Source organism: Triturus cristatus, chromosome 10 (assembly GCF_964204655.1).
Source record: "Triturus cristatus chromosome 10, aTriCri1.1, whole genome shotgun sequence".
Taxonomy (NCBI): domain Eukaryota; kingdom Metazoa; phylum Chordata; class Amphibia; order Caudata; family Salamandridae; genus Triturus; species Triturus cristatus.
This window is the reverse complement of record NC_140593.1, coordinates 78,759,122-78,774,864: the sequence shown is the minus strand read 5'-3', so window position 1 is coordinate 78,774,864 and position 15,743 is coordinate 78,759,122. Positions and strand designations below refer to the sequence as shown.

The 15,743-nt window shown below is 46.5% G+C and overlaps 1 protein-coding gene across 1 annotated transcript in view; it reads right to left on the bottom strand.

Moving 5' to 3' along the window:
- Positions 1 to 15,743, bottom strand: part of RAB5A (RAB5A, member RAS oncogene family) — a 105,371-nt gene that overhangs the window by 22,559 nt on the left and 67,069 nt on the right. The window contains exon 5 of the mRNA XM_085630458.1: positions 10,405 to 10,498. Within this exon, the coding sequence (XP_085486584.1) occupies positions 10,405 to 10,498 (94 nt within the window). The remainder of the gene's footprint in view (positions 1 to 10,404; positions 10,499 to 15,743) is intronic.

Here is a 15,743-nt window from a genome sequence, read left to right as displayed (position 1 = left end):
TTCCAGCAGTGTTGTGAACCATGGTTTGCAGGCACATGTTGGAGCAACCAGGATCATTGAGAGAATGAGCTTGCGCACCAGTAACCGAATGAGTGGGAGAGGGGAAAAAGAGTACGCTAATGTGCTTGACTAGTTCATCCATATCGCATTGCCTTTGGACAGTGGGTGTGGATACCTGGAGGAGAAGCTTAGGCATGGTGTGTTTAAATGTGTGGCAAACAGATCTATGTGTGGGTGGCCCCACATTTGAAAAAACGGATGAAGAACTTGCGGATGAAGTTCCCATTCGTGAATCTGCTGTTGTTGACGACTGAGCAGATCCGCAATGTGATTATGTATCCTGGGTAGATGTTCTGCTAAGAGGTATATTTTTTGAGGAATTGCCCATCTCCCTATGCTTTGTGCTAGGTGTGAAAGCTGCAGTGTCTCCCGTCCCTCCCAGTTTTTGTACATAGTACATTGCTGTCATGTTGTCTGTCCGGACGAGGACAGCTTTGCCTACGAGGTGTATCTGAAATGATTTTGGAGCGAAAAATATGGCCAGTAACTCCAGGTGATTGATGTAAAGGAGTTGCAGTTGAGGGGTCCACATACCCTGAATGGTATGGTTTAAGAGATAAGCTCCCCAGCCGGTGAGCGATGCGTCTGCTGTTAGCACGATTTGTGGAACTGGGTCTAAGAGCGGCTGCCCTTTGTAAAGATTTTGTGTGTTCCACCATTGCAGAGAGCGATGTGTGCAGCTGTCCACCAACACCAGATCTGTAAGTTGACCTTGAGCTTGGTTCCACTTATGTGCTAGGCATTCCTGTAATGGACACATCTGGAGTCTTGCATAAGGAACTAGATGCAAGAGGTCATCATCCCTACTAGCTGCATGAACACTCGAGCTGGTAGTGAGTGTTGTGGTTGAAATTTTGCTATGAGAGCTTGCATACTGGCTATCCTGGTCTGATTGGGGTATGCATGGGATTTGGAAGTATCTATTGTTGCACCTAGATACTGTTGGGACAGTTGGAATTGTGACTTGGTGAGGTTTATTGTGAATCCCAAGTTGTGTAGCAGCTGAATTGTGTTGTATGTGTGTTGTACACATTCGCTGCGTGACCTGGCTTTTATGAGCCAGTCGTCCAGGTAAGGAAACACATGAATGTGTTGTCTTCTCAAGTGGGCTACTGCCACTGCAAGACATTTTGTGAAGACTCTGGGTGCTGTTGCCACTCCGAATGGAAGGACTTTGAACTGGTAATGTTGATCGTCCACTACGAACCGTAGGTATTTCCTGTGAGCAGGGTGAATAGAAATGTGGAAGTAGGCGTCCTTGAGATCTAGAGTGGCAAGGAAATCGCCTTGTTGGAGCAGTGGGGGAACCTGTTGGAGAGTGACCATGTGGAAGTGGTCGGATTGTATGTGCAGGTTTAACGGTCTGAGGTCTAATATTGGCCTGAGTGCCATCCTTTTTTGGAATGAGGAAATAAAGGGAGTAAACCCCTGTACCTTGTTGATGTAGGGGAAATGGTTCTATTGCATGTTTTTGCAATAGAGAGAGAACCTCCTGCTTTAGAAGCGCAAGGTGTTCTGTGGACATTGGACGTTGTCTGGGAGGTATGTGGGGGGCGGGAGGGGGTAGAAGTGAGTTCCAGGCAGTAACCATACTGGATAATTTGTCTCACCCACTTATCTGTGGTGATGGAATTCCAGACAGGTAGGAACGGTGATAGTCTTCCCCTGACCAGAGTGGAATGGTCTGGGGGGAGTGGAGAGAAGTCACTGTTTTGTGGTAGGGGAGTTGCAGGTGTTAGAACCACGTCCTCTCCCTCTGTTATTGCCTCTGTAAGCCCCTCTAAAATATCCTTTGTTAGGGGAAGCTTGAGTGGGGCTTTTATAGGTGGAAGAGGTGTTTTCTGTGCCATCGAGTCCGGCGATCACGTATGGTTTTCTTGGACCTGAAGGAATCACAAGCCTGGCAGTGTTGACTCATGTTCTGGAGAGAGGCAAAGGTTCCAGACCTCGTGAAAATCTGTGTGGGGGAATTTAGCACCACACTTGCATTTTTTTGAATGAAGTCCTTTCCACATGCTGGTTCTGATGGCGTCGATCGGCCCAACGGCCCGCGTCGATGACCGGACTCTAAGATTTTGTTGGTTCTTAGGAAACGCGTCTAAGGAGATCGCGATTGAAACAATAACGTTGAACGGTGAGAGTTGTGCGTGCCGAAGGGGGATCGAATACGACACTGAACCGGAGCGCAGCAAATCACATCTGAACCAGATGGCGGAAAAATAAACAATCTGGAGATGGAGTCGATGCCTATGCGCACCACTAACCAAAGGAGGAGTCACCTATCTCGTGACTACAAAGACTTCTACAATAAAGTGAAAACATCCAAGCCCAACACCAGATGGCGATCTATGCAAAAGTATATGATCTACAGCTCATATGCCTCGAACCTGTAGTTACAAGTAAGTAACTATAATTCCTTATCTCGTTTTGAGGTATCTTTCATACATTCATATGCTTGAATCAGAATAGCAAGCAGTCTACCTGTGTAGAGAGGACCCATTGGATGGTGGGTAACAATGTAACATTTTATGCATCAATCTGTGTAAATATGAATGCAACAATGCAAAATAACTTCCAGTTCTGGAATCTCACCTCAGTGGAATAAATAGCGTAAAACTGCTTGTTCCATGGCACGTTCACTTTTGTGGGCAGAGTCCATGCACTAGTGTGGAGTAAATGTGCGAACACTCTTCCACGATGGCGCTCTTCAAATTTTGCCCAGTGGAACCCCGGCTAACAGGGCAGCTAAAGTAGAAACTGCCCTTATGGAGTGCGCTCTTGGTTTAGCCGAGGGGGTTTTCCTACCTTACAGTGACAGAATTGAATCGTGGCAGCTATCCATCTGGCAATTGTAGCTTTGGTGACTGCTGATTCTTTTTGAGGGAGACCATAAGAGATGAACTGCTGGTCAGATTTTCTGACTTGTTTAGTTCTTTACTAGTAGAATTTAAGACACCTCTTGATGTCTAAGGCGTAAAGAGACTGTTCAGCTTGCGATTTCGGATGAGGAAAAAAGGTACGCAACATTGTAGGTTCTTGAGATGAAACAGTGATTGCACCTGCGGGATAAATTTAGGGTTTGTACGTAGCATCACATACTCATCAGTAAAATGGAGGAAAGGCTCTTGAATAGTAAAGGCCAGAAGTTCACCAACTCTTCTGGTTGACGTGAGGGTGAGCAACAGAGCAACTTTCCAAAAGAGGAACTAGAGAGCCACCCTGTGAATGGATTCAAAGGGCGATTTTTTATGAGTTGCGAGAGAACCACACTGATGTGCCATTCTGTTGGAGGAGCCTTAACTGGAGGGAAGGTTCTAAATTAAACCCTTCATGAATGATTTGATTATTCTGGATGAACAGAGAGAAAGCGAATCAGAGGTAAACATGAACCTAGACATAGCTGCGAGGTGGACGTTTATTGATGAATGCACCAAACCTGAACGAGCTAGAGGTATTAGGTATGGAGAAACTTGTTCTGGTGATTCCAAGGGATGGATATTGGAAACTTCGCACAAAAAACAGAACTTTTTCCACTTTAGCTTGTATATCTGGTTATCGCGGTCAAAGCCAGAGCGGACACCGCTGTCTATACAGTCTCGAGAGATATTTACATTGTAAAACTCGTGGAAATCAGGAGCCAGGCATGCACTTGAAGAGATGCTGGCTCGTGATGGAGGATCTGGCCTTAGTTCTGCGTGAGGTTGTGCTTCCTTGGAAGGCGGATGGGTTGGGCTTCAGAGAGTAGGAGAAGCTCGGTGAACCAATGTTGTCTGGGCCACCGGGGAGCTATGAGAATGAGGCGACATCCCTCCATCTTCAATTTGGTGAGAATCCTCGGAATGAGAGGGAACGGAGAAAAACCGTAAGCATTAATCCCTGATCATGTCATTGAAAGGGCATTTCTGCATGACCCTGGGAATGGGTATAGACTGGCGCAAAGTTTTCATTTTGTGTTCTTGTTGGTTGCAAAAATATTGAGTGCTGGTTTGCACCATCGTTCGAAAATCCCATTCAACACCTGTTGATCCAGTTCCCACTCGGGGCAATTGTCCATGGTTCTGCTGAGCGTGTCTGCTAATGCGTTGTTGAACCCTGGAACATGTATTGCCTTCAGGGTGATCTGGTGCCTTTCTAACCACCCCCAGAGGTCTTGAGCCTCTTGAGAAAGATCTTGTGCTACCCAGTTTGTTGATATAGAACATGCTGGTTGTGTTGTCTGTCTGAACCAGCACGGACGCTCCTGCAATGTATGGTAGGAAGGCTTGGAGAGTGAGAAAAATTGCCTTTAGTTCTAGGTGGTTGATGTGGAGTGATTTCTGGGATTGCAACCATCTCCCCTGAAAGGAGTTGGTGGTGATGATGTAATCTGGTGCTGCAGTCAGAAATGTGAGACCTTGAGAAAAACGAGGCAGTTGAGACCACCAAGTAAGCGTTTCTTCCATTCTAGAGGTGACATTTATCAAGTCATCGAATGAGCCAGTCGACTGGACCCATTGCAACTGAAGCTCTTCCTGAAGGGGTCTCATCTTTAGTCGACCCAGTAGGACTAGGTTTATGATGGAGGACATCATGCCAAGAAGTGACTTGAAAATCCGCACTGAAAGGAACTTTATTTGTGAGATTTTTTATGCCAGGTTTGACGATCGCTGTTGCCTGTCCAGCGATTGATCGGCTTTGTTGTTGTTGGTATTAAGGTTGGCTTCTAAGAAAATCCTTGTCTGACTCGGGATGATTAAGGACTTCTGGTAGTTGACTGCGAGCCTCAACCTGTGAAATAAGGGCATGAACGCCACAGAAGTTTTGGAGGTCTGCTGCTGTGTGGAAGATTTAAGGAGCCAGTTTCTATGTAGGGAAAAACCTGATGACCTTGCTTGCGAAGTGTGGCTGCCACCGGAGCAAGACATTTAGTGAAGATTTTCAGGGCGGATTTAAGCCCAGACGGGAGGATCTTTAACTGAAAATGGACATCGCCTACGGTGAAACCGTGATACTTGCAATGCTTTAGATGTATGGAAATATGGAAATAAGCATCTTGCGAATCTAGGGAAGTCATGAAATCTCTGCTTTTCAAAAGGTGGAGAATGTCAGAAAGAGGAATCATACGGAAAGAATGTTTGCGCAGAAATTTGTTTAATGCTTTGAGGTCTAGGATGGGCCGCCACTGCCCTGACTTCTTTCGAATAAGGAAGAAAGTGGAGTAGAAACCTTTGCTCTTCTTGGAAGCAGGGATTCAATCGATTGCTCCTTTTGCCAACATGATATGAGCTGCTTTTCCTAATAAGTGAAGACAAGGTGAATGCGCTCCTTTCGGAGGATTGGTTGGAGGTCTCTGCACAAATTGTGTATCCGTATGTTAATAAATCCAACACCCATCTGTCCGATGTTATCTCCTGCCATTGTGGAAGATAGTTGGAGATGTTCCCACCGGACTGGAAGGTGGTGTAGCTGGTACCTGATCCTGGTCACTGCTTGAACCCGGTGTCACGACCTTGGGAAATCTGCTTATGCTTTGTGCCTTGCTTGTTGTAGACCGTGGGAGGTGGTTTGCAGTAGGATTGTTGGTAACCTGTTCTATGTTGAAACTGTGGTCGATACTGCTTGGGTCGTTGGTATCCCCCTCTATAGGTAGCGAAACCTTGGCCTTTGGTACCACGAAAGGGAAACTTGCAGTATTGTAAAGTGCCATGGGATCTGATAGTGTCAGTGTGAGAAGGTGGCCTGATATATGCTGTCCACTAGTTCTAGTGGGCACCTTGTATCAGTCCAAACAACCCCTTATGGTGAATGGTTAAAGACAACCTTATGTGAAAGCTTTCCTAGTGGTAGCTATGGAGGGTAGCCTTCAGGCTAAGTCTTGAAGGAATGTAAAGCAGCTTGTTTTACCAGTCTATAATCTTTTGAAAGATCAAATGAAAAGACAACCACACCAGGTATATATTCAAAATATATGTATTTAAGGTTAAACACACCCCTCTAGTCTCTTTATGAGACTGGAGTTCGAAGTACTAAAGTTACAAGTGATTAAGCATCAGTAAATGCACAAATACACGTTTGAGCCCTAGGGGCGTACCAAACCATATACTAAAAAAGTGGTATAAGAACCACGACTGTAATAGGCACTAGGCCTATTGCCTCTAGAATCGCTGGGACCCCAAGGAACCACCCAAGGTAGGAACACAGGGGACCCATGGGAACTGTATGCAGTGTGGAAACACAACCGCGGGTTCCTATTACTTTCTATGGGGAATGTCGCGGTTGGAATTTTAAAGATTAGGGACACTTCTAATCGAGTCAGGACCAAACCCTCTTGGACTTAGGAAGTTCTAGGGCTAGCACCCACGAGAGTACAGGAGTACTCGAGTTACCTCACCCAGGGAAGCCAGGTGCATAGGTGTCTTTTGGTGTCGGGTCGCGTCGTCGATTTCAATGGAAGCCTGCAAAGAACTGCTGCTGCCGTGAAGAGGAGAAGTGTCCGGAGAGATCCAAGCCTGGATCTAGGATGTAAGCAACCTGAAAGCAGTGGGGACAGAGTCTGGGTCACTTGCCAGTGACCTAGGACAGGATGGACCAATGCACACAGATGTCGGGTGCTTCAGGTGAGTTGATGGGTGTCTTGACTCTTCAGCCACGAGGTCCAGGAGGCGTCAACGAAGTCCACGAGCCGGATTCGAGCTGTCCAACAAAGTCTGTCGAGTGCTGCGGTGTCGGCGACCAGAAAGGACCCAACAAGCCTTGGCAACGGCAAGTCTCAGGAAATCAGAGAAAGGACTGCGGTGCAGACCAGCAAGGTCTGATGGACTCATCTAGCGAGGGTAAGTAAGAGCAAGTCTGGAGCAACCAGAAAAGCCCCAACAGAAGTGGAGATGCCTTCGTGGGGACCTGCTAGCCAACGGGCTAGTGATCGCGAAGGAGCCTCGAGCGGTCGCACTGGAAGCTGGCCCACGGGTCACTCGTGGAATGGAGGCCAACATTCTTCGGTGCAGGAGGTGCTCAAGGCTGGGGCTACTCGGAGCCCAAAGCACAACTTCGAGGATGACCAGGAAGGTGTTGTTGCTGCAAAAGTTCACGGTGTCCACGGGTCACGGTTCCACATTACCCACGATAGCCACGGGCCTCAGCTTTGCTGTGGACTCAGGGTAGCCCCGGGGAAGTCTGGAAATCCACCTCTGGTGATGCAAAGACTTCGGCATCCGGCGGGAGCTTAAGCAATGCAGACCGGTCAGTTGCTTCTTTGGTGCCTGCCAAGCAGGGAGTCACTCCTTGACCCCAAGGGAGATTTCTTCCGTCTTCTATTCGTGATAGAAAATCGAAGGTCCAGGATATATGTTTCAGAGGTTCGTCCAGGGTAATCTAAAGTCTTAGGGACTCGATTCCTATACTTATACTAAGTTTAGGGGATGGACTAACTCTAAGGCTCCACCTATGAGTGGGCCTGGGGTGGGGGTGGTTACACCCCTTCCCCTTTGTCCAGTTTCACGCCCTGCAACCGGTTTGAACTGGGCTATGCACAGGGACACCTTGTGTGCCCCAGGCAGTGTCTCAAAAGCATTCTCTGGGGGGGTAGTATTCCAAAGCGTTTGACACCAAACACGACATGTTTTGATGCAGCCATCCCAAAGTTAGCATTTACCGCGAGGTTACAATGCAAGAGTATATGGTATGGCTGTATCACGGAACAGCCATAAGGAAGTATTTCCGAATGCTGCAGAGGGGCTCAGCTCATGCTTGGGCACCCTCTCACATAAAACCAAGCACTCTGCCTTCAGGATTGTCAAGGCCTGCCATAGGATTGGCTTATAGGTTTATGTGTGTCTGTATAAGGTAGTGATATAGGTAGCCTATATCACAGTAAGGGGTGCAAGCACACCCTTACCCAAGTTGCAGTAGCAGACCTGTGGTGTCATTTTGGAGTGCTTCCCAGGGGTGGCATAATACATGCTGCAGCCCCTGGTAGGCCTCTGAGGTACCTATGCCCTAGGTACATAGTATACCATATACTAGGGGCTTATAAGGCACTCCAGAATCCAATTAGATATGTACCTAATGTACATGGAAACCATTTTACAGAGAAAGCAGATAGACAGGGGCCCTGAATAGCAGGATCCCAGTCCAACTAAGTCATAAACCAGCAAAACACCAGGAAAAAAGTGGGGGCAACCATATAGTCAGATTCCACATTCCTACAGTCAGGATCTGCTTTTATTGCTAGAAGAGCCTTGTCGACATGTTTCCTGAATAGGGACACGCCATCATAGGCCATATAAAGAATGCTTGTCTGAACCTCCGGTCTAAATGTTATAGCCTTGAGCCACTCCTGTAGTCTTAGGACAGCCGCCCCTGATATCTGTCGAAACCCTGTTGAGGCGATGTCGAGAGCACAATCAATAATTTCTGAGGATGTGCGCTCGCCTTCATGTATGATCTTCTGTGCCTCTGCTTATCTTCAGAAATGAGGTCAAGAATGCTGCTAACATCTGACCACATATGTCGGTCAAAGTTAGCTGAGATAGCCAGTGGATTTGCTGCTCAGACTGATTGCTGACATAAGGGAGAACCACAACCCTATATTATCAAGGTACCTACCCTCTTTATCCGGAGCTGCTGAAATGGAAGTGGGCGGATTTTTAGAACGCCTCTGCACAGACTGTGAGAGGACAGAATCTGGCTTGGGATGGCTAATAAGGCAGGGTGAAGAATCGTCTGTGGCCTTGTGTTTTTTTTTTTTTAATCAAGACATGGTGGAACTTGTACAACCGTTGTCAGATTTTTCCGAATTTTTTTATACCTTCCTCCCAAATCAATGACTGGAATTGCTCTTACGGACTTCCTAGCCTGCTCCTTGAAATCATGCAGGAAACAGTCTGTTTGACTGAAGAGGGGAGGTGAAACCTTGCTCTGTCCATCAGATTATGGAAACCCCCAATGGCTTCCAGGGATAATCCGCCGGGTGGGGAGAGGGGGAGAGGGGGTGGGGGTGTTGTGGGGGTTGTGGGGGGGCAGGGGGGGGGGAGGGGTTGGGGGGGAGAAGGGCAGGAGATGGAGTAGGGATCAAATAATCCCTCCATTCTGCAGGTGGTTGTTGGGGCTCCTGAATCTCGCCCTCCTCATGTGGCTCTTCAGAGGACGTATGGTCTTGTTTTAGGGGGGATACATTATGTGTTGGTGATATCATGGATGCGATAGGTGGTGGTATATTTACTTGTATAGCCGGCAGAACCAGCTGAATAAGTGGCTGCTTCTTTAGGGTGTCCCAGAAGCATCTTTTATAGTCTAGCAGCATAGCCTGTAAATCTTGTAATAAGGAGGTGGGCATGAGTGCCTCATCTCTCCCGGGTTGCTGGTAGTTCTAATCAGCAGTAGCTGGCTCAGGTAAGCTCGGGGGGGCACGGGGGCGGGAGCCAAAGGACGGCATAATTAAATAAATAATACCTATTCCGCCCGTACGCCCTATGGTACAAGGCTTACTGCTTACTATGGTACAGTGGGACTCCCTTTTCTAATTTACGATTGAAACCCCAATACTGGATAACAAGGCCAACGCAAAGCGGCACAGGGAAAAATTCTAAAGTTGAGGTTAGCTGTATCCATCAAAATGAGGACAACTAAGTCAGAATCTAGCGGGACAAAAACAAACTGTAAATTTACTTGTGGGTCCTTTCCAGGCTCTTTTAGAGGAAAAGCACAAACCAAGGGTCAGCATAGGTAATGTAGGCAGGACAAAGTCCAACATGCAAGCTTTTTTCAGCTTTGGACCTTTTCAAAACAACTAAGGCACAGTTTATCGAAGTTTAACGCATTCTAGAACAAACAATTTAATGATCTCAGGAAAAATCATCCAATTGAGGGCCAATCAGTGATTTATTCCTACTTTTAAAGAATATGTCCTTTTTTTGATGGACAGGTACACTACAGAATTGAAAGCTACCATAAACACGGCAGGTCTATTCAGAAGGAACTGTGGCCTAATGGCCAGAGCTGTAGACTTTGGAACTGGGGAACCAGTTTAGAGTCCTGGCAGCAGCTCAACATCCTGTGATTCTGATCAAATCGCTACATCTCCTGGTGCTTGATAATAAAAAAAAAAAATGAAACTAAACATGTGTAACGTAACCTGTTTCTCATGGAAAGCGCTCCAATGTACTCTGGTAGAGTTTGCGCTATATAAAACTCTAAAAGAACCAAAGACAGTGCACCAGCCCCTGAACTGGGAGCTCTAGGAGTAGAATACGATAAGGGGGAACATTAGAAGAGTGCATGATGTAGGAGAAGTGAAGGATACTTTCTAGTGGGTACTAACATCTTACAACAAAAGACATACATTTAAAAAAAAAAAAAATTGCTTACCTATTGCCATAAATATTTCATTTACATTCATCGATGTTTTAGCGGAAGTCTCCATAAACAGTAAACTATTGTCATCTGCATAGGACTGTGCTTCCTGCAAAAAAGTCAGTGTAAACATTCATTATATATTCTTCCACATCTTAGCATAAATAATATTTATACATTTTACAGGCTTGATAAGGCAGTCACATTCTTTTAAGTATCAGGTCAGACCTTTTTAGGTCTCGCTGAGTCAGCGCATGCGCTGCTCTGCGAGACATTTAGTCAGTGGCTTTTCGAAGTGCTTCCAAAGGCTGTTGCTGGGCACCAGCTTTCGGTTAAGCGCGCGTGAACGTGCATGCAAAGCTGCCATCTGGCTTTTGTAATGGCTCATTAAGCCTTACAATGCTCCTCCATCCCCCTCTCTCTCTCTGCTCTCACTACCCCCTCCCTCCTCGTAAGCTTTATGGCAGCGCGTGAATCCTCGTTCCACCTCTCTAATCACTGTTGCGCGCGCATCCTTTGAGTGCTTAGCACAGAGCGCGTCATCGCGATCACTTTTGCTTTTACCGCGATCGCGATGACTTTCGCTTTCACGGCTGCGCGGCGTTACTTGATTCGTCATGTTTCTATTATGCCATCATTTAGTGATATAAAATGAATAAAATTCAGCGCGATGGAAAGTTTTTGCGGCTCATGTATTTACAATTAAAAGATTGTTTTTAGTTCATTTGTAACATGAGCGCTGCACAATGCCTGCAATCAGCAGCGTCATAAGCAGTCCTTGCCGTTTATACATCCACCGTGGAAGGTTTCTTATTGCCAATTAACTCGTAACGTGAGCCCCACACATATTAAAAGTCACTAGCTTATCACGATCGGTTTAACTCTTCATACAAAGCTGCATTCTGAGGCTGGCAGCCTGCCTTAGTGCCTTCACGAAATTACAAGTCATCACAGTAGCTTCCATCCCTGTCTTTTACTGCAACTGCTGCCAACCATTCTTATGTTCCTAAAGAAATAGTAATGCATTGCCTCAGAACAGCGCTGACCTCATTTTATTTCACTCTGCTTGAACCTTCAGCATGTGCGCCAATCAGTATCCAGTTCCTTTGGATTCACTGCTCAGCCGTTAGCCCTCAGCAGTGCCCGACTCCACACACCTTCATAAATCAAACGCAGGGGCATATATATTCCCAAGGAGAAACAATCTCCAGTTGGCTGCTCTCTTTTTAAATGTTAAGTTCATCAACACTGAAAAGGGACTCAAAATGGATTTAAACAAGCACGATGATGACAATCGCATTCTAATGGCATGCTGGAGTTTGGAGAGTGTAACGTAGGAATATTTAGTGGCGATGCCAGCTTATATATACACACGCGCAGAATCAAAGCATTTGTAAAGCGCACTACATACCCGTGAGGGTCTCAAGGCGCTGGGGGGGGGGGGGGGGGGGGGGGGTAGATAGAAGGTCTTGGTCTGCTGTAGGCGGATGGGAGGGTGTTCCACGTCTTGGCGGCGAGGTGGGAGAATGATCTGCCGCCGGCGGTCACTCTTCGGATGCGAGGGATGGTGGCGAGGGCATGGTCTGCGGAGCTAGCGGGCGGGGTGTAGAGGCTGAGTCGGATGTTGAGGTATGCTGGTCCGGTGTCGAGGAGTGCCTTGTGTGCGTGGGTGAGGAGCTTGAAGGTTATCCTCTTGTTGATCGGGAGCAAGTGCAGGTCTTTCAGGTGGGGTGTGATGTGGCTACGGTGGGGGATGTCCAGGATCAGGTGAGCGGAGGCATTCTGGATGCGTTGGAGTCGTTTCAGGAGTTTGGCCGGGGCTCCTGTGTAGAGTGAGTTGCCGTAGTCCAGTCTGCTGCTGACGAGGGCCTGGGTGACCGTCCTTCTAGTTTCGGTGGGGATCCACTTGAAGATCCTGCGAAGCATGCGGAGGGTGTTGAAGCAGGAGGAGGAGACGGCGTTGATCTGCTTTGTCTTGGAGAGTGTGGAGTCGAGGATGACCCCTAGGTTTCGTGCGTGGTTGGAGGGTGTAGGGGGTACTCCTGGTGCCTTCAGCCACCAGGAGGAGTCCCAGGCCGAGGGGGTAGAGCAGAGGATGAGGACCTCCGTCTTGTCCGAGTTCAGCTTCAGTCGACTGTTCCTCATCCAGTCGGCGACAGCTTTCATTCCTTCGTGGAGGTTGGTTTTGGCGGTGTGGGGATCCTTGGTGAGAGAGAGGATCAGCTGGGTGTCGTCAGCGTAGGAGATGATGTTTAGGTCGTGCAGTCGGGCAACGTGGGCGAGTGGTGCCATGTAGATGTTGAATAACGTTGGGCTGAGAGATGAGCCTTGGGCTACGCCGCAGATGATCTCGGTGGCTTTGGAGCGGAAGGGGGGCAGGCGGACGCTCTGGGTTCTTCCGGAGAGGAAGGAGATGGTCCGGTCCAGTCCAGGGCCTTCTCTTGGATTCCGGCGTCGTGGAGGCGTGCTCTTAGTGTGCGGTGGCAGACTGTGTCGAAGGCGGCTGACAGGTCCAGGAGGATCAGGGCCGCGGTTTCTCCGTTGTCAAGCATGATCCTGATGTCGTCGGTGGCGGCGATGAGGGCAGTTTCGGTGCTGTGGTTGCTGCGGAACCCTGACTGGGATGGGTCCAGGATGTTGTCCTCTTCGAGGAAGCTGGTCAGTTGTTTGTTGACGGCCTTTTTTGATGACCTTCGACGGGAGCAGGGAGATGGGTCGTAAGTTCTTGAGGTCTGCCTTGGGTTTCTTTAGTAAGGTGTTGATCTCTGCGTGCTTCCAGCTCTCTGGGAAGGTCGCTGTCTTGAAGGAGATGTTGATGGTTTTCCGAACCAGCTGTGTTATGACTAATGGGTGAATCATTTTACAAGAATTTTTGGCTCCTCAGAGCCGATAAATAGCATAGCCGCATTACCGCCATCTCTACATGCATACTCCATTCCTCACACTATCGAGTTATTTTTTTCACTCGAGGAAGTCCTGGTAGCACTTAATGAAAGTAAAGGCTCTAAGGTCCCTGGACCCGACGGGGTCCCGGTAGATATCTATAAACACAACACAGATCTCTGGGCCCCAATTTTGACTCGCGTTCTCAATGCAACCTCCTCGCAGGGCCTCATTAACACCTGGACGGAATCCATCATGGTCCCTATCTACAAAAAGGGCAATAGACAGGATCCTTCCTGCTACAGACCAATTTCACTCCTAGATTCACTAGGAAAAGTAGCAGGAAGGATCCTTCTTACGAGGTTGCAAACTTGGGCCACAGACAAGAACATACTGTCCGATCTACAGTTTGGTTTTAGAGAAGGCCTGGGGACAATAGACCAGGGACTAAACCTTGCCATTCTGTTGGGCAAATATACGAGGGCGAAGAGAGGAAAACTTTACCTTGCGTTTGTTGACCTCTCTTCGGCCTTCGATTGCGTTGCTCATGGTAAATTGTGGCATATTTTAAAGGAAATGAAAGTAGAGGAACCCCTAATAGATTTTTTGAAAGCCCTTTACAGCAATGCCTCAGCGAGAGTCCGATTCGGAAAAGCGGGAGAATGTACTTCACCATTTAAAGTACTTAGAGGGGTAAGACAGGGGTGCGTCCTGGCTCCATTCCTTTTTACTCTGTACACAAATGGACTTGAGAAGGCCTTATTGGATGGAACCCAGGACGTTCCCCAGGTACAACATATTCTGACCCCCAGACGCATACCAGCATTATTGTATGCGGATGATGCTGTGATTCTAGCTAGGACGCCCATAGCTCTCCAGAAGGCACTGGAACTGTATAATAAATATATGCAAGGCATTGATTTAAACATTAATATTTCAAAAACTTTTGTGATGAACTGTGGTAAAGGTAGCAAAAAGAGTAAAGATATCTACCTAAATGGGAATAAATTGGCTACTACATCTACCTACTCATACTTGGGAATACTTGTAGACGATAAGGGCTCATGGAATCAAGCAATTACAATAAGAAAACTTCTTTTTATGAGAGCCACTACCGCCCTTGTCAATTTTTACCAAAAATTAGGAAAAAGACCACCATCGGAAATGATCAAAATATATAACGCAAAATGTATGAGTGTAGCAACATACGGGGCAGGGATCTGGGGACACCGGAATGTTTCCGAACTGCAGAAAGTGGAAAATGCATTTTTTAGATATTTATTGGCGGTTCCGGCTTCCACATCGACTTTTGTTTGCCACGCTGAGTTGGGAGTCCCTTACATCACGGACATTATAAAAATTCAACCTATAACTTTGTTGGCACCGCATTTGGAAGTCAGAAATAAACCACTTTAATCAGTTAGTGCTCCAAGATGTTCTCAAACTGGACTACTGCCTCGAAATAAAATGGATCAAGTATGTGAAAGACTTTCTGACAGATATTGGTAATCCTGAATATTTTAATAATCCTTCTTCCATGTTAGCAATCGCAAGGAAAGATTTTAAGAAACGCTGCATGAACCACATGGAGAGTCTGAGACTAACTAGTGAAGTCACAAAATTGTCAGTGAGTCATAATCTATTGATATCAACTTCATTTGGCATGCAACCGTATCTACAAAAAACAGACAAAAGATACGATAGATTTGTGCTCACCCGCTTTCGACTGAATGTTTTTCATAGACTGGTGACTTTTCCAACCGTTAACAATTGGTCAAACGAACTATCACATTGCCCATGTGACTCCGTTTCTGAGCAAACAATTCACGTTATTTTATTTTGTAAATTTTATGAAGAACTGAGAAAGAAATGGTTAAAACCAATTTTTAAATTATGGGGAATCCGTCAACGTCGACCAGCATTCTTGGCTCTTCAATGTCTCGATAATGATTGCACAAATTATAACGTTATCGCTTTTTTTTAAAAATTTGATTAAATGTAGAAATAGCATTGATTTATGCTTATTGTGAACAAAGCAAACTTTTAGAAGAACGATAGATATCTGTTACCAAACATTGTTTTGGATCCATTCCCCAACGCATCTTAATAACGCAGTTGGGGTCAAATGTTTCTTCTTTTTTTGCTCTAAAGCTGCAAACCTATTTTATCATTTTTTACATATGGATATTTAAACTTGGTTACACTGTTTTGTATACCTATTGGGTGGATTACCTTTATCGTCTATACATTACATCCAATTGTTTTTCATAGAAAATGAAATGTTCCTTTTTACTATGCATACACGCACTCTGTTTATGCACGTATATGATCAAACAAAGTTATAGCTTTTAGTTAGGCATGAGGTGAACAGAGGAACAAATAGTACCACTGACACAAAGACATAGTTCCAAACGTTGTTTTGGATTCATCCCCCAATGCATCCTAATAATGCAGTAGGGGGCATACGTTTC